Below are 20,800 nucleotides of genomic sequence, written 5' to 3'. Positions count from 1 at the left end.
ATAGCCGGCGTCTAAACAACCCACGTGTTAAGTAGACGCTTGATTACTTAGTATAAATTTATCGAGCGTCTTACGATACCGACGACCTTCGAAAGTGAAAGTAAATCAAAATGTTTCACACGTTAAAAAAGCACTGATAAAAACAGAAAAAATGATTTAATGTTTACGCAAGCGACTCTCTCGGAAAAGAGTTGTACTTCTGAAACGGTAACGGCGAATGAAACTGCAAGTACTAATGGGAAATCCTTCAACGGTGACCGTGAGTTACCACAATGATGTTCCTTCTCGGGGTTTTAAAAGTTCTAGCGACGAGTTTAAATCAGATACAGTTGTCCCTGTCAATGATCAAATGTTATTAAGTTCCAACAAATACGAGTTGAAGTATGCATTGTTGTTTTATAGTGGTGCAAAAGTTTGGTATTGTTGCAAATTGTGCGAGTTTTTTTCAGCTACAGATGACAGATAACTCATTATCATATAAATTTGCATGATAGACATAATCAATTTGAGAGAATATTTTTTTTTTTAAATTTATAATTAAGAAATTTTATTTAAAAATGACATTCTTGTTCAAAATAAAATGTAAAAATAAAATTTACCAAATATGTATCAATGTATGAAAAACGAGATAAAAACAAAATGATAAGATTTACTAAATTTTATTCAGAGTCAATTACTATATCTACAATGTATGCACAATACAATAACATAAAATTAAAATAAACACTGTTATTTTCATCATATAATTTTATTTCCTATTTTATAAAAACTAATAAGAACTATTAGTTACACACTTCTAAAGGTGCTAATTTAGTAATTAATAAACCTGTGTTTATAATGCTTTATTCAAAATTGTTTCACACTTCTAATTGTTCTTATCTGTTATATAAAAACATATTTTATTTAATCAATATTTTTATGGTATTTAATTTTTGGATAACAAAAAAAAAAATGAAATAATATATACATGAAGACTTATAGCTGATATAAATATGATTATAATTATTTTCCCAGGGAAATTTCACTATATTTATGTCAAAAAAATCTTCTTCATGAATGTAATTGTTTGCAAGTATGTGTTATATTATATATAATATTAACCCATAATGGTATTTATTTCATATATTTATCAAATTGAAAAAAAGTGTTGATGAAAACACCAGGGTTTTGAGGGTGAAACATCCAGGAGGTGTAAAGTCAAAACACCATACAATAACACAGTTCAAAAATTTGAAAATCAGAGACCTACTTTTGTGAACTAAATCCTATAATATTAGAAAAGGAATATATTGCCTCAGGAAACTTGAAAATGTTGTGTTTTTTTTCCCAATTTTGGGCAAAATGCCGCTAAAATTCCCAATCTCAAGGGTATGGGTCATGTTCCCAAAATACTGGAAAAAAACCCTGACTATACACACTGTGGCTACACAAAAAAATCTTCACATTTATAAATTTTTACATTTATAAAAAAAACATAATTGTCACAAGGTGAAAAAATGTGCTGTCTAGCTGGAACTGGAACCTAAGGTCAATGCTCTGTTGACAAGGCTACCTGTCTGTTTCCTATTAGTGAACTACTTAGGCACACTCCCTCATTACATGTATTACATACACATAATTATATATATGTACATATTTATTTTTTGCAACGACCTATGCCTGTAAAAATTGGTAGAATTTAGCTTGATAATGGTACCATAAGAAAATTCTGAAAATTTAACAAACCTTAAAATATTGATTTTTTTCCCTGTGACTATGCAAATCTTTACTTTATTTCTGTTATACAACACTTATGTTCTGAATTTTTCTTATAATATAAAACTTGCTTGACAATAGTGGCAGTCATTTGGGGGACATTATTCATTACATATTATTTAAAAAAAGAGATAAAATAACAGTTTAGGTGATTTTTTAAAAAATATAAAATTATATGAAGAAAAATATAACTTGACACCAATATCTAAAAAAATTATATTAGTTTAAATAAACAAGAGGGCCATGATGGCCCTAAGGTCGCTCACCTGTAAATAGGCCCCCCGGAGCGGGGCCAGTTTAAACCCCTGGGCTTTTATTTGAACAAACTTGGAGGACACCAATTAGAAGATGTTTCATGATGTTAAGTTTTTACTACACACATATAATGACAATGACCTCTGTCCCCACCCCCATGCAGGGCCAATTTTAACCCAAGGACTTTTATTTGAACAAACTTGGTAGACACCCATTAGAAGATGTTTCATGCTTAACATCTAACCTCTAGCTCATTGGGTTTTTTAAAAGAAGATTTTTTAAGTTTTTATTATACACATATAGTTAAAAACAATGACACACCTGGGGCGGGGCCAGTTTTGACCCCAGGGCTTTTATTTGAACAAACTTTGTAGACACTCACTAGAAGATATTTCATGCTTAATATCTAAACTCTAGCTATTTGGGTTTTTTCAAAGAAGATTTTTTAAGTTTTTGCTATACACACATAAGGAAAATCAATGACCCCTGGGCCGGGGCAATTTTGACCCCAGGGCTTTTATTTGAACAAACTTGGTAGACACTCATTAGAAGATGTTTCATGCTAAATATCTTAGCTCTAGCTCATTGGGTTCTTTAAAAGAAGATTTTTTTTAAGTTTTTGCTATATGCAATAATGCATATAGGGAAAATCAACGACCCCCTGGGGCAGGACCAATTTTGACCCCAGGGATTTTCTTTGAAAAAACTTGGAAGACACTCACTAGAAGATGTTTCATGCCAAATATCTAAGCTCTAGCCATTTGGGTTTTTTAAAAGAAGATATTTAAAGTTTTTTCCTTCGGTTGCCATGGCAACCAGAGTTCCGCATGGAATTAAATTCTTTGAACAATTTTTAAAGGTGACCACCAAAGGAACATTCCTGTGAAGTTTGGATGAAATTGGCTTAGTGGTTTATGAGGAGATGTCATTTAAAGTAAAAGTTTACGGACGGACGACGGACGGACGAAAGCGATCACAAAAGCTCAACCTGTCACTTTGTGACAGGTGAGCTAAAAAGTTAGAAATGTTAGATTTTTTCTAATCTTTAAAGAATATAACAATGTTGAGTGACCAGGGGAGGTAATGCACATTACATGAAAAGCACCTATAATTCTTTTACAATAAAAGATTTGCTGCATGCATGTCCTTTAATGTATTTGTCTTGTCTACAATTTACAATTCTTGATGTATATTTATATCTAAATCCTCATGTGCAGTCAAACCCTTTTTTTACGACTAGCAATTTTCTTTTTATCATCTTAAACAATGTAGTAATTTCACTTAGTGTTTGAAATTATTTTTTGTCCAATAGGATTGCAGTATTTCAAATGAATTGCAACACATTTACTTTGGTAAATCAGCAAACTGTTAATCAGTCTAGTAAATCGACTGGTTATAAACAAAAAATTAAAACACTAAGCCGGTTGTACCGCGCCTGACCAATTTAATTTTGTAAATATGTACTAATAAACTTTAACCCATACTTAAAATAAAATACTATTAGCAACAGTTTTGATTAAATTGGCTTTAAAAGTGATTTAAATATATGTACCACAACTATGCCTTAAATCTAATACATTAATACATGTGTATTATGTCTGACCCTGAAACCTCAAGGGTAAAAAAAAATTCAAAAAAAATTCATTAATTTGTATTTCAACAATCTATACAATGAAAACATTTAGAATAAATAACACCTATATATTCTTCTTTTTACTTTGATAAGCTGGACAAACATGTAGTTTAAATATTTAAGGATTTAAAAATCTTCACTAAAAATAAGTATTTAAGTAAACATTTAATTGTACAAATAGAACAAGACTAGTGCTAGTTACTACACTGAACAGAAATACTACCGAAAAAGTTAATATTCATATTTAAATTTAGCTTAGATTTTTCATCACAACTTGTCACAGAGAACCGATACTGTAAGGAACATGTATGTAGAGCTGTCATTGATAGAGACAATATCACTTGTATCGTTGATATTTTTCTGTCGATCAATAATCTATACACATTTCAAAAATCAAAAATTAATTTTGACTTTATAAATTAAATGTCAAAAAATTAGGAAAATTCACCCAAAACATATACAGAAGCAAGTGTCCATGTCTCACATTATCTGTTGTTACATAGTGGAAATATTTCACAGCAATGATGACAAAATATGGTTAGAATAAAAATCAATGGGCTTTATAAACAAGACACTAATTTCAAATGAAATCATTTAAACAGGTAAAAAATGAATGACAGACAAGTAATTTTAGTTAATTATGGAGATATCAGTATTGTTGGTATTTGTCACCAGATATCGATATATCATTGATATGCCTTGCCTTGAATCAATGACAGCTCTACATGCATGAGATTTTATGGCATCTTAATTTATTTGACTTCTCCATTATAAACTGCATAGCAAGATACACATGGAATATTAATGGATATATGATAAAACAAACTTTAATTGTGATACAACTTTTAAAACAAAACAACAACACTGATATATCAAAAAAATTTACAGAAGGCGGAAAAGTACACATTCTTTTGTAGAGCAGTATAGTTTGCAATATTTCACGCTCTACATTTACATTAATTATTAATGGCAAGTTTTTATTAAAGTTCATGTGTTTTTCAATTCACTCATTTTGTATAAAAAATGTTCAGTGATACAAAATAGAACAATGTAGGTAATTTGATACTGTTCAGCAATTATTGGGTAAAAATCAAGAATAATTAATTCAAATATTAATTCATTTAAAAATATCAATTTTCAGCTTTACAGGTGAAACAATCTACTATCAATGACAGAAATCTTCAGACCAGAAATGCAATGGTATATAATTACAGGTGGTTTGTCAATTAATATTCCATTTAGAAAATGATACCGGGGTGGGGAAACCTTGCCTGTGTTGTGATTATAAACAGATACTATTAAACAACATGAAAAGAAAATCTGTCAACATTTTAAATACCAATTACTGAAAACATTATTGAAGTTTAATTGGAGGAATTTATCCATCTTATGTTACAGGAATGTTTTATAACACTATTATGGACTTAATACTTAAGGTAGACACTGAGCTGAAAACTGTTATAAAATTGTGATAGAAAGGAAGGATTTAATTAATGTTCAAACTTAATGAAAAAAAAGGTATTTATATTAAATTTTATAATTCATTTTGATTTATTTAAGTAATTATTTTATTTATAAGTGTTTGAATGAACATGTTTGTGGAAATAAAAACAATAAATCTTCAGTACTTTCCCTGTGTATTATGTAAACAGTGAAGCCAGGCTACACATCCATGCAGTCTGTGCACTCTGGCTATAAATTATTATGTTGATGTCTCAATAATATTATTTCATATATAAAAAATAATAATAAAAAAATAAAATATAATCCTAAAATTAACAGATGTTTTTTTTTTGAGAAATCAAAACCTATACAAATTTGGCATGATGGTTTATGATAGGCAATAAGGTAAAAAGGGACATAACTCTGAAAATATTGCTTTCTAGGATCATACCCCTTATCTAACAAAGTTTTTATATTATTCTACTTAATAGGCAATTTTGACAAAAATTGTAAATTAACAAGAACTGTCGGAGGACAGTATTGGCTCGACTATTCAAAATGTTGTCACAAGGGTGTTTTATTGAGTATAATAATACTAATTACCTATGAATACATAAAATTGACCGAAAAGGTACACAGGCTTGTTATAAAGATGTTTTATCAAGTAAATCACTGCTTTATTATTATGAATGCATAAAAATGTCCCAAAAAAGGCACAAACTCTTCAGTAGTTATGAAGATAACAGCTTAAAAGCAAAACTTTACTATGAATTTCTAAGTTGAAAAAGGGGAGAAAAATCAGCCTAAATGCACGATAGAATTATGGATCTTGGTCAGTGACCTACAATTATGATTTTAAATGCATATGTGAAGTTTTAAATAAATATCTTTAATAGTTATTGAGATATGTAATACTTGCATGTAAACATTAACTAAGCCTAAATGCAAGATAGAATTATGGATCTTGGTCAGTGACCTACAATTATGATTTTAAATGCATATGTGAAGTTTTAAATAAATATCTTTAATAGTTATTGAGATATGTAAAACTTGCATGTAAACATTAACCTAGAGACTAAGTAGAAAAGGGGAGATGAATCAGCCTAAATGCGAGTAGAGTTATGGAACTTGGTCAGTGACATTCAATTATGACTCTCCAATTATGACCCTAAGTACATGTGTAAAGTTTCAAGTAAATATCTTTGAAGACCTTTAACCTTTAACCAAAATTTCTTAGAGTTTCAAAGGGGCAAATAATTCTGCAAATATTGCAGGCAGAGTTATGCAATTTTGCAAACTGATGTACATTGTTACTATAAAAAAGTATTGTAAATTTCAATTGAATATCTCAAGCAATAATTTAGATATTTGACTACAAAAAAAAAACTTAAACCAAAATTTCTTAGTTATAAAGGGGCATAATTCTGTAAATATTATAGGCAGAGTTATCCAACTTTTCAATTTGATGTACATTGTTACTATAAATAAGTATTGTAAGTTTCAATTGAATATATCAAGCAATAATTGAGATATTTGAATTTACAAAAACTTTTAACAAAAATTTCTAAGTTAAAAAGGGGCATAATTCTGTAAATATTGTAGGCAGAGTTATCCAACTTGTCAATCTGATGTACATTGTTACTATAAATAAGTATTGTAAGTTTCAATTGAATATCTCAAGCAATAATTGAGATATTTGAATTTACAAAAACTTTAACCAAAATTTCTAAGTTAAAAAGGGGCATAATTCTGTAAATATTGTAGGCAGAGTTATCCAACTTGTCAATCTGATGTACATTGTTACTATAAATAAGTATTGTAAGTTTCAATTGAATATCTCAAGCAATAATTGAGATATTTGAATTTACAAAAACTTTAACCAAAATTTCTAAGTTAAAAAGGGGCATAATTCTGTAAATATTGTAGGCAGAGTTATCCAACTTGTCAATCTGATGTATATTGTTACTATAAATAAGTATTGTAAGTTTCAATTGAATATCTCAAGCAATAATTGAGATATTTGAATTTACAAAAAACTTTAACCAACGCAGACGCCGACGCGGACGCTGACGCTGACGCCGGGGCGACTACAATAGCTCTCATATTCTTCGAATAGTCGAGCTAAAAAGGGCCATAATCCATAAAATCTTGCTTTCATAATTATGCCCCTTGTCTAACAACTGTATCTTATCATGAAGAAATTATAATTAAGAACTCCAAGTTTCATGTTGATACCTTGAAAATTCAACATTAAAGTTTTTGCACAGCAACGGCAACCATGACAACGCAGTGATCATAATAACTCAAATTTTTTTTCAAAATAAACAAGCTTAAAATGACTTTTCTCACTTAATTGGGAAGAGGCCTTAGCCACTTGATTTTGGGAAAAATTAACGCTAAAATTGCTAATTTGGGAAGAAAAAAGGCAGGTTTAAGTTCAGATTTTTGGGAAAACTGTATGATTTTAAATGTAATTTCAATTTGGAAAAGGCCTTTTATCGGAATCTGTTATATAAGCAAGAAAATCACTGACATCTTGAATAATAGCTGTCCAGATTTTAAGTAAATGATTTACTATTATCACAGAAATTGTCTCTTTTTGGAGTCATACTCACATTAATGGGGGCAAGTGGTTCAAGGTCAAGATTTGATGTAACTGACTTGTCATTAAGTCAACAGAAACTTTCTAATATGGATTATCAAAGTACAGATATTGAGCAGATGATAGTTGGATGACAAAGGTGTGTAGGCTCACCTGACTATATTCATTAAATTGTATGATCATTCATTTGTGTTTATTAAATTTCAGGAGAAACAAGAAGAAAAAGACAAGTGAATAATTTCAAAAGTACATCAGTGTCTTTGCAATTTTTTTTTTTTTTTTTTTTTAAAGTTTTAACATTTGCAAGTTGTGAGGTACAAGAATGGGTTATCTCATAACGGACGAAGTCATACAAACAATTGGACATGGGATTGAAAACGACTGGAAAAATGTTGCTAAATATTTAAAACTAAATCGTACTGAAATACAGCAGATTGAAAAGCAGACGACAGACAATAAAGTTGCCGCGGTGATGATGCTGGAGAAATGGAAGATGAAAGACACGACTGGTGATGAACATAAACTGTTTATACTTAGAAAAACTCTGACACAATTGAAGAAACAGGAATTATTGAACTACCTTGGAACATATGAAAGCACTATGCTGAGCTTAACTTAGCATTTATCATATAAGATAAACTTTGGAAAATTCAAAGTCAATTCACTCCATCTTCAAAACAAAGAAAAGTTTTCAGGGTTACAAAGATGAACAATATTATAGATTATTTCCATTATGGCACAATAAAAGACACTGTAGATCATATAAATTTCATGGAGGGAGATTTTTTTTTTAATATTTTATTTTAGAAAGATTGATCACACAAACCATTATTCATTCAGAGAAATCATTTACATGTATTTGATTTATTTATATACATTAAACAAAAATTTAAACACTATATGAATTCTTGTACTCACATATTTATACATTGCCTCAAGTTACATGTACATGTATTTTGATATGTAAGGCAAACGTTACAGATAATAAAGTTATAAAGTTAATATTATCTTCTCAACACAAATGTCCTTTATGCCACATTATAGCATAAAATCAGCTATTTTTCCCTCTTTTGCCCATGTTTTAACGGGGCCAAAACCATGTGTTAACAAAGACACACGCTCCTGTTATAGCCCGGTTTTACCTATGCACAATACATACAGGACCCAGTAAACAAACAAAAATGACAATTTGGCCCATTTGCCAGAGTCATGCGCTCTTGTTATATTGAATCAAGGGCCTCACTAGCATAAAGGCGAGCAGCATTCAAGTACCCATGCCGGAAATACGGCATATAGACATCGCCGCTAATCTTGGTTGTTGTCCTTTCTAACAGACAGTTGTCAAGGTAAACAAATACCTGTCATTCAGTTTAACCCTCCAATTAACTTAGAAAACAAGATAACACAAAATGAATATGAGAAAATGTTGTTTTCTTGTTGTTTACTTTGATAAATACACTTTATACTAGTACTTCTTTGCGAGAATAACGTTCAGTGCCAGTTTTGTATGAACTTGTGCTTTCAAAAACGGTTCTGATGTCAAGTCACAAATCTGGTTCTAAATGTCCCCAATCGTTTACCCTCTATTCGAATTTCTGAGGGTCATACTTTGGTTTAAACAATATTTATTTCTTCATCAATATTTACAGACAAAATTACAATATATAAATTGCATTCAGGATTGAGTAGAAAGCTTATATGAAACTCTCTCCTGTCATACTTTGTCTTGGATAGAGTTCTTTCTTTATTAATAAAGCTTTGTTAAATTAATTAAAATTCAACATTTTGTTTGGCTCTGAACATTTGATTTGTATTTGATATGTAAGTTGTTGGCCCTGTAAAAATTAAACGCATACGTAAAACATGTTGCCAAAACAACATGTGAATTGGATAAATACTGTCCAAGTGCGAACAGTTTTCCCTCGGGATTTTATGTATTTGTTCTGTATTAAATAGGCCTATATCAATGTGGTATAAAATTGTATGCTATAATAGTGTCAACGCACATTTTTTTTCCATGTAATAATGTCTGCAGAGTCCCTTGGAACTGTTAGAGCCTAGCCGTCGCTGTACCAAGCTAGGGCACCAACCATTCCTCGGGACTCTGCGACGTTATAACACTGAAAAACATGCGTTAACCCTATGATAAAAAGAGGATGAAATAATTTTTAAAACAAGAGCTGTCGGTAGGACAGCACGCTCGACTATTCTAAGTGCTTGATAGTAAAAGAGCCTTGATAACATAAAATTTAGAGCTTTGATAATGTTAAATTTTCTAAGTTCACAAAAGGGCTAATTTTTTTTTATAAATTCATGTTATAGGCCTTAGAGACAGTCTAATTATACAGTATTGGCTTGACCATTCGGAAGGTAATGTCACAAGGGTGTTTTATTGAGTATAATAATACTAATTACCTATGAATACATAAAATTGACAGAAAAGGTACAAAGGCTTGTTATTAAGATGTTTTATCAAGTAAATCACTGCTTTATTATTATGAATGCATATAATTGTCCCAAAAAAGGCACAAACCCTTCAGTAATTATAGAGATAACAGCTTACAAGCAAAACTTTACCATGAATTTCTAAGTTGAAAAAGGGGAGAAAAATCAGCCTAAATGCAAGATAGAATTATGGATCTTTGTCAGTGACCTACAATTATGACCCTAAATGCATATGTGAAGTTTTAAATAAATATCTTTAATAGTTATTGAGATATGTAAAACTTGCATGTCAACATTAACCAAGAGACTAAGTAGAAAAGGGGATATGAATCAGCCTTATGCAGGATAGAGTTATGGAACTTGGTCAGTGACATACAATTATGACCCGCAAATTATGACCCTAAGTACATGTGTAAAGTTTCAAGTAAATATCTTTGAAGACCTTTAACCTTTAACCAAAATTTTCTAAGTTTCAAATTTAAGGAGCAAATAGTTCTGCAAATATTGCAGGCAGAGTTATGCAATTTTGCAAACTGATGTACATTGTTACTATAAAAAAGTATTTTAAATTTCAATTGAATATCTCAAGCAATAATTGAGATATTTGACTTTACAAAAAAACTTTAACCAAAATTTCTAAGTTAAAAAGGGGCATAATTCTGTCAATATTGTAGGCAGAGTTATCCAACTTGTCAATCTGATGTACCTTGTTACTATAAATAAGTATTGTAAGTTTCAATTGAATATCTCAAGCAATAATTGAGATATTTGACTTTACAAAAAAACTTTAACCAAAATTTCTAAGTTAAAAAGGGGCATAATTCTGTCAATATTGTAGGCAGAGTTATCCAACTTGTCAATCTGATGTACCTTGTTACTATAAATAAGTATTGTAAGTTTCAATTGAATATCTCAAGCAATAATTGAGATATTTGACTTTACAAAAAAACTTTAACCAAAATTTCTAAGTTAAAAAGGGGCATAATTCTGTCAATATTGTAGGCAGAGTTATCCAACTTGTCAATCTGATGTACCTTGTTACTATAAATAAGTATTGTAAGTTTCAATTGAATATCTCAAGCAATAATTGAGATATTTGACTTTACAAAAAACTTTAACCAACGCAGACGCCGACGCGGACGCTGACGCCGGGGCGACTACAATAGCTCTCATATTCTTCGAATAGTCGAGCTAAAAATTATTACATTCTTTCTTTTCTTTTTGGTTTTAAATTGCACCAACACAGTATAAGTTATATGGCGACTTTCAAGCTTTCCTGGTGGAGGAAGACATCAGGTGCCCTTCCATGCATTATTTCAGGCAAGAAGTGGCACCTTTGCTAGTTGGATAGCTTCCTCACATGAAAGAATTGAAAGTCTATCAGTATTCAAACACACGGGTGATGGGCAAGTGGTTTGAAGTCAATGACCTTAACCACTCCGCCACAAAAGCCTTTCTGTAATGTGTCCGACTTTAAATAAGAAAATAACTCACCTTATATGCTAGCGCTGGAATGGACTGCCGTGACCTTGACACACTGAAAAATATTTGTATAAACTACTGAGATATGTGATTTATAATATGTAATCAATGATTGCACTGTTCCTAATTAAAATACATTACAATTGTAGCTGTAAAATATTTTTCAACACTCTTCATTGTATTAGCAGATATTCAATAAAACAGGACCATAAAAAAAACACAGATAAAATACCTAGAATCAAAATTTCCATCAAACGTTTCTGTCTCGTGTCTTGTCAAAGGGGTAATAATCTCCACACTGTAGTATGCCATGGACACTGCCTGACGTAGTGAAAACTTCTCAAGGAAGGCAACAACATCCTAAAAGATGCAATAGATAATATAGGTTATATGTATTAAAGTTTAAACTGTAGATTGAAAAACTTTGTGCAAAAGATAGGTATTTACTATCTTTTTTACTTTCCAGAGTACATGTAGTGTCTGTCTGGAATTTATCATCCAAGCTATATATTTTTTTGTAAAATAACATCTTACATGAAAATTTACTATTAAACACGTTATGAAAAATTTCAAACAACAGACTATAAAATTTTTTAACAGAACATTTAAACAATATTGTTCATAATATCATAATAGTACTGGAATTTAATATCCAAAGCTTTGATAGTTTTTTTTTTTAATCTGAACTGCTACACAAACTTGATTTCAAATTCATTTGATGTTATATTGTGTACTGCATTTAGGCATTAAATTTTACAAATATTTGATCTCAATTTCGTCCAATTGTAAAATAAATCTGTTAGTGAATTAACTCTTGTTCAAGGCTTCAAGCATAATCTTTCACTTTTGTTTTTAAATTACAGTTGCTTTGAACAAAAATTGGACCAAAAAAAGGTGTAATATCTTACAACAAGGAGAGCATGTAGATTTTTTCGGAGACTGGCAATTTCTTGCGGTGCCAATTCATTATCCTCATCTCTGCTGTCTGCATCCAGACTGCCATCAAAATCCTGTCATAATATAGTTAAAAATGATTTAAAATCATCTGTAATATATAGAAGATATTAAATGAGTGTAGGTTTAATACTAAATTTACTGAACAAGTTGAATAAAATCATATTATGCAAGCCTCTGGCTCCAACTTTTCCAAATTTTGTAATATTTTTATTTCTGCAGCACATTCTTTATAATAGACAAAACATAATTTAAATTCTCCGACTCATCTTATCATAAAATTACGCTGTGGTCATGATGGAACTACAATAAAGTCGAGCTTTAGGCTCAATTTTACAGCTTTAATCTATGGGCTGTAAGCAGTAAGTGCATTTTGCGGGAATATATCACAATAGAAAAGTATTCATCGGAAGTGAAAAATGACATGACTGTGAAAAATATCTTTATTCATAAATTGACATAATTAACAAAAGTGCATCCTTACAAACACAGATTATAATATACTAAGCCAACAGCAGTCTTATACAGCTCAATGACCTGTCAACTGTTATAATCTGTTATTCGTTATTACTTTGGAAGGCACAGGTAATGTAGGACACATATCATAACACAGGGTTCGTACAGACATCCAGTATCAAAATTCAAGGACTTTTTAAGCGCTTTTTAAGCATGTTTTTTCATTTTTCAAGCACAATTAGTTGCGTCTATATCCTACACAATGTTTACTTTAACCAATATTAATTTATAAGTCATTTCTTGTTGAAAATACATTTTCTGGCTACAGTTTCTATAGAATAAAAACAAAGATAGCAACAAATACAAACTTAATTGACACCCTGTTGTATGGCCCCCTGTTAAAACCCTAACTTCAAAATATCACGCTCCCCCCCCCCCCCAAAAAAAAGAATATTATTTTTGATGATTATTTTTTTCATGTAGTTTGATAACTGTGCTTATAAGCAGAAAAGGTGTGAAAAGAGCACAGGTAATCATTGATCCGCTCTTTTGTTGTTTTACCTGTCAATCAGTCAGGCATCATATTGTTACAAAAAGATCTCAAATTCATACTGTAGCTGTGACATGCAAACATTGCTGAATTATGTTAATCATACACAAGCCCAAAATCAATCAAAAAGCCTACACTTTTTACTGATGGAGATAAATGGTGTTTGATTAACTTATGGGCACAACTAATGCTGGAAGCTTTCACTACACTTGTAATGGCTAACTGTTTCCATTTGTGAGTTATGTTTTTCTTTCGTAGGTTTTCTGTTTCTTTTAAATATAAGTACTACAACATCACAATATTATATATATCTACATTATTAAATTGCTTTACAAAAATAATGTCAATAATCATTGAATTATACATAATTGCAGTGGGTGGGGTAATGTGGTGATCTTGCGATGAGAGTTACATATCAGAATCTTGCTAAATGCTGTGTTGAGACCTTGGAACAAAACATGAGCATTATAGAGGGGTTGAAGTGAAGTTCAAATCAATTGCAATATGTGCCTGTTACATTGAGCAAACATTACAAAATTCATTGATTTTGGTACTGAACAAGATCGGTTTTGTTTTTTGTGTTTTTTTTATTTGTTGATTTTTACCGACACTAGTCTGGCGTTCAATAATTTCAAGCACATTTGTAGCCAATTTAAGCACTTTTTAAGCACTTTTCAAGAGAGTAATCAAATTCAAGGACTTTTAAGCACTTTTTATCATTTTTAAGCACTTTTTAAGAAAGGGACTGAAATTTAAGCACTTTTTAAGACTGTACGAACCCTGTAACAGGTTAAAATCTAAAACATGGAGAAAAATATTCTGCGCTTTTTATTTCTGCAGTGCTGAAACTGACCGCGCAGAATATGCAGAAATAAAGTCACCGCAAGAAAAAAACACTTATACGGTATTAAAAATTTGACCCAAAATATTAATCGAATTCACAGTTACAACAATAAGTAAACACTCATTACCTCAATGGATGTATCAGTACTTTTCTGTTTGTGTCTAGATTTTGAACTTCTCTTTCCTTTAGCAGGTGTTAAACTTTTTCTCTTCCTCTTAGTTGACTTGGATGAACCTGATATTAAACAAACATACATGGGGGTAAAAGTTAATAACACTTCCTAATCTTCGTCCTTATAAAGGATAGACAAACAGTATTGCATGCTGATGCACTGCTCAAGCCTGAGGAAAGACTTTTATTACAGAGGCAGGCATCGAAAAGTATTTTCAGTCACTCGTCTTGCAGGACAAGTAACTTCTAAATCCAATATGCAGGCAACTTTTTTCTACTCGTCCTGCATCAAGTTCACTTAAATTCTTCTTGTAATTACCAGCGAACAAATGATATTTTCAATCTCTGAGCGGGATAAGAAGCTCCAAAAATAGAAAATTTTCAAATCCTGACCCAAATCCTTTGCACAAGATTCACTGGCCCTTGAAATTGATAAATTTCACCCATATTGTTTTACATAATGGAATTTGTTTACATTTTCATCCATTACAAAGAATAATTTACATTGCATCGCATCCGCGCAGTCTGATCAGGATCCATGCTGTTCGCTTACCAACCCTATTATAAGTTGAGGAACTGATAGCGAACAGGCATGGATCCTAATCAGACTGCGTGGATGCGCAGGCTGGTCTGGATCCATGCTGGTCGCAAATCAGTTCCTCAACTGTTGATTTTGTCGTGACGCCACTCATATAATAAAATAATAAATTGGTTACCAAGGACAATAAACTGTTTCAGGTAATCTATAGTTTTCTGAAAGACTTCAAGTTGAAAAATGAAGTAGGACCAGCTTCCCTGTACTTGTGACAGTTTACAATATGTACGTCCTGCTAGGATACCCAACTCTTTCTGTGATACATCTGCTGATTTCTGTAAATACAAGTACACTGTTTCTTTAAAACCAAATTATAATTTTTAACTTTTAGTGTAAAGCCAAACTATTATTGTAAAAATCCATGCAAGAGTTATTTAAGAGTTAATGTTCTCTGAGTTCCATTATTGATATTAACTTCACTGTATATATTGTAATTAACTGGTAAACTGTATCGTTTTGCCAAAGGATCACACCACTGAGTGACCCATCGTTTACAAATCCAATCCAATTCCCTTTGAGATATTAGCATGTGGACCATTGATTCAATACAAAAAATATCATTTTATATTGAATAATTTCTATATTTAATATCAAGAGCTCTAAATGCAATAAAACAACAAATATTACAAGAGTTTATTATATAGTTACCTTGTGACCAACAATAATCAGGTGAGCCAAAAACACTACAATTGCCTTCAATGATATATCATTCTCTGTCAGGCATACCCACAAACCTTAAAATATAATATGAGTAATATCAAACTGACTGTTCAATGTTCTTTAAACTCATGGTTTAAAATGACTTATATTAGATACAGGTAATATAAAGCATTGAATACAACATTTTCTCTTCTAATAAGTAAAAGCCTTGAGAAAAACAGTATACATCTAAGGCACAACTGTATGAATGTGGAAATTTTGTTAAGAATACTGAAAAAAAAAACCTTTAAAATAGACAACATGAATCTATATAGGCTGTTAAATCTGCCTTAAAACACCCTGCTTTGGCGCCAGGTTGTGGCGGCATGGCCAAGCGGTTAACATGTCGGACTAGTAATATAATGATTGCTAGCTGCATGGGTTCATACCCCGTCAAGGGCAGGTCATTGTTTCCATGAGCAAGAAACTTTACACTCATTACGCAGTACTGGTTCAGGTTGGTTCAAGGAACAGATTCGAAAATCTAACTAAAATAAATTCTGTATAAACCAAACACCCTGATTACAGGGTTTACTCTTTCAGACAGAAAAATACTTACATTCCTCTGATTCGTTTTCAATCCAGAGGTCGAGACATGGTAAAAGACTTTTTAATGCATCAACCAGTGTACTATGATCTGTATCTTGAAATACTTCTTCATCAATATCTTCAGCATCTACGAAGTTTGAGTCAAATACAGATGTCACCCATTCTGCAATTTGTAATAACATATTAAAAATTACAAGTTCAAAAAATAAAGGCTTGTTTCTGGTCACAGTCCCATAAATAAAGGATCAGTAAGTAGGGAATTTTTAAGTGTCAACTACGTATGTATTCAACTACTGCAGTGTCTATTCTAGGTCTAAGGATTCGAAGAACGGTGGATTTTTATTGAAAGGTGAGAATTTATAAATGTAGTTGATCTTTTTCCTTCTTTCTCTATGATAAAATCCCCCCTCCCCCCTGCCTCTGAAAATATAAGGGGGAATTCTAAAAAAATATGAGTGAATCCCCCCATCCCCACTCCTAGAATAGACACTGCTACTGACATGCAAAACTATAATGATAATACATTTACATATTTATTCTCAATACATATTTGATAATCCCACCTCATCTAACATTCACAAACTGGACATGTATACAAAATTTCAAAAAATGACACAATTTCATCTGTTTATTGGAATGATTCATATTGCTCATGCTAAAATTCATTTTAAATAAAATCATTAAGATATTCCTAATATTATATTATTTCAGATAAAAAAAGTGAGCATACCTAAAAAGGAACAAAACAAACAGTTAAACAGTTAAAAGAACTCATTTTTATATAACAAATTTACAAATTGTGTCAAAGTTTAGTCCTATAACATTAGACGTTTCCGCTAGTACTACGTACACTCCAACGTCTTATCGACTTCTTCATAAGTTCCTTTAGCAAAACGCGCCCACATGTAAACAGGTAACATGGCCAAATGTATATAGCGGTGAAAGTGGTATAAATTTTATCATGTCATTACATTGATTTCTGTTGATAAAGTGCATGCCTGATAAACCTAGCTTTATCAGTCACCCCAAGCTTTATCAGACACCTCATCAAAAATATGCGAAATTTGCGAAATGAAATAAAAAGAATGGAATATATTTTCCTGCTACTGGGTTGGAAATATTTAACTGATAAACTTTGAATCAAATAGAAATTTTGAATATGAACGCGTCACTTACAATTAACTAAAACATTTGGGACTATTTCTTTTTGATTTGACATTTCACATATTATTGCGCGCCGTCTGAATAGGTTCTGGATAGGGTTTTGCTTCAATTAAAATAAAACAACAATTGAAATTGAAAACATGATAAATAGAATACCAAACAAGTGTCTAATATTATAAAATTTATCAGGCTCGGCACGAAAAAAAATGAAGAGCTCGGCAGAGCCTCGCCCTTCTTTTTTTTCTTAGCCTTGCCTGATAAATTTTATAATATCAGACACTAGCATGGTATTCTCTATGTATTGGATTGGATTTATTTACATTCGAAGCCGAAGGTGACTCATTTATTTTTTTTTGCTGCACATTGATGCAAAAATGTTACGTTTACTGTCTGCATATCTTTTGACTCAAAATATTGTTTTTGTAGTAAATTACGACGATTTATATAGCGCTTCAAAATCGCTGCGCGTTTTGCTAAAGGAACTTATGAAGAAGTCGATAAGACGTTGGAGTGTACATAGTACAAACGGAAACGTCTAATGTTATAGGACTCTATCATACATCGCGAAATCATATTGCAAATAGAACTGTTATGTGATTTTTTAAAACAGGTAAGAAAGTGACATTATAGATACTTCATATCATTCAACAAATTATAGTTTACCTTCTGACAACTTTGTTAAAGGTGTCAAACCTAAAATCCTGAATATATCGTTTTTGTTTACTTTATTCATAATGAGCGCCTTTTTACAACCATGTCTAAAACATGAACGATATAGGTTAATATTTAAAAAATTAAGGATAGATGGACCGACTGTCAGAGTTATTAGTGAATGTGTAATTTCAAATCATATTTAACAAACATGTTTTAAATTAAATTTATTTACGATGATTATTAATATTTTTTGTAGAATTTTATATAATTTATAAGGAGTGTACTGAATATTACGGCATATGATATTAACACAGAGCTATAAGAAAAGTCTCTGATATAAAAGAGGTCTGACATTGCCAAAAAAATATTTAGATTGTCAACTCATTTTTTTCTTCTCATTTTTCCATTTTTATAAATAATAAATATTAAATAACTGCAACAAGTGTGAAACATTCATTTAGGAAACATAATAGTAAAAAAATGCTGTGCCTTAATTGTGTGGTGTTCCAATGTTTGTTGTGTTTCATTCCATTCCGCAAAGTATTAATAGCCTTGTGCTTCTGGGGATATTAATGCATGACAAAGATGCAGCAACCCAGTATCATGAATCAAAATGTAAAAACACATGGGACTATATATATTTTGCACAAAAACCACAAAAATGAATGGTTATTTTAATGTCTACAATCTAAATGTATATATATAGCACATAGGATTGTATATGTAATGTGTAACAGACTGATGAATAACTTTAATTGAATTAAACCATAAATGTTATTTCAGATTGGTTTTTTTTCTAAGTGTTGAAATACATGTAACTTGCTGCATCAACCAATCAGAAGCCGTCTGAAAATGGCCAATCAATTTACAACCGATTCTTCTGTTTTGCTTTGAATGAAGTTTTGCTTTGAACATGGAGAGGCAATTCCTATTTTGTGGAAATCTATTGGGAAGAGTAAAAACAACAAATTAACAAAAGTGACTTTTCATTGTAACCAATGACTTTCAAAGCAATCATTGACTTTCCATAGCAACCACTGACTTTCAATGGCAACCATAGACCTCTTAAACAACCAGTGATTTTCAAAAGCAAAGTTCTAGTTTCTTTCCATGGCAACCATTGACTTTCTGTAGCAACCAGTGATATATATTGCAACCACTGACCCCATGGCAATTGTTGACTTTCACTGCAACCACTTTCTTTCCATAGCAATCAGTGACTTTCCATAGCAACTAGTGACTTTCCATAGCATCCAGTGTCCTTAGCATTCAAAGCATTGTCATATCAACCTTTGCCTTTCCTTAGCAACCAGTGATTTTCTGTAGCAATTTATGACCAATATTGCAACCATTGACTTTCCATAGCAACCATTTATTTCCATAGCAACCAGTGACACGCATAGCAACCACTGACTTTCCATAGCAATGATATACTTCCTTAGCACCCAAAGACTTGCCATATCAACCATTGACTTTCCATAGCAACAGGGACTTTTAGTAGCGACCAGTGACCAATATTGCAACCATTGACTTTCAATAGCAACCATATTTTCCATAGCAACCACTGACTTCCCATAGCAAACACTGACTTTCCATAGCAACAATGGACTTCCTTAGCACCCAAAGACTTGCCATAATTATCAACCATTGACTTTCCATAGCAACCACTGACTTTCCATAGTAACCAGTGACCAATATCTCACCAATTCACTTTCCATAGCAATTATTGATTTCCAAAGCAACCACAAACTTTCAATAGCAACCATTTACTTTCCATAGCCACCATCGACTTTCAATAAAAAACAATAGACTCCCTTAGCACCCAAAGACTAACCATATCAACCATTGACCTTCCATAGCAGCCATTTACTTTCCATAGCAACCTCTCTCTCCGTTGCAGCCAGTGACTTTCCATAGCAAGCAATGACCAATATTGCAACCATTGACTTTCAATAGCAATCACTTATTTCCATAACAAAAAGTGACTTTCCATATGAAACCAGTGGCACACATTGCAACCACTGGCTTTCAATAGCAGCCATTTACTCTTCATAGCAACCTTTGTCTTTCCATAGCAACCATTTATTTCCATAGCGACCAGTGACTTTCCATAACAACCTTTGAAAAGCATAGCAACCACTGTTTTCCATAGCAACAATTGACTTTCCATAGCAACCATTTACCTTTCATAGCAGTCTTTGTCTTTCCATAGGACCATAGCAACCAGTGACCATTTTTGCAACCCTTGACTTTTCATAGCAACCATTTAATTCCATAGCAACCAGTGACTTTCCATAGCAACCAGTGACACGCATAGCATCTATTGACTTTTCAAAGCAACTTCCTTAGCACCCAAAGACTTGCCATATCAACTTTGACTTTCTCATATCAACCAGTGACTTTCCATAGCAAACCAATGACTAATATTGCAACCATTGATTTCCAAAGCAACCACAAATATATCCATAGCAACCAGTGACTTTCATAACCACTAGCAACTAGTGACTTTCCATAGCAACCATAGACTTCTACAGCAACCAATGACTTCC

General features: G+C 31.7%; 1 protein-coding gene across 1 annotated transcript in view; it reads right to left on the bottom strand.

Moving 5' to 3' along the window:
• Positions 1-18,378, bottom strand: part of LOC132720693 (condensin-2 complex subunit D3-L-like) — a 60,611-nt gene extending 42,233 nt beyond the window's left edge. The window contains exons 1-8 of the mRNA XM_060704876.1: positions 18,261-18,378; positions 16,444-16,596; positions 15,834-15,919; positions 15,307-15,460; positions 14,547-14,653; positions 12,524-12,625; positions 11,848-11,975; positions 11,628-11,670 (exon numbers count right to left, since the gene is read on the bottom strand). Of these exons, the coding sequence (XP_060560859.1) occupies positions 11,628-11,670; positions 11,848-11,975; positions 12,524-12,625; positions 14,547-14,653; positions 15,307-15,460; positions 15,834-15,919; positions 16,444-16,596; positions 18,261-18,330 (843 nt within the window). The 5' untranslated portion in view covers positions 18,331-18,378. The remainder of the gene's footprint in view (positions 1-11,627; positions 11,671-11,847; positions 11,976-12,523; positions 12,626-14,546; positions 14,654-15,306; positions 15,461-15,833; positions 15,920-16,443; positions 16,597-18,260) is intronic.
• Positions 18,379-20,800: the final 2,422 nt, after the last annotated feature.

Source organism: Ruditapes philippinarum, unplaced genomic scaffold, assembly GCF_026571515.1.
Source record: "Ruditapes philippinarum isolate M1 unplaced genomic scaffold, ASM2657151v2 ctg859_1_1_1_1, whole genome shotgun sequence".
NCBI lineage: Eukaryota > Metazoa > Mollusca > Bivalvia > Venerida > Veneridae > Ruditapes > Ruditapes philippinarum.
This window is presented reverse-complemented; position numbering and strand designations above follow the sequence as displayed.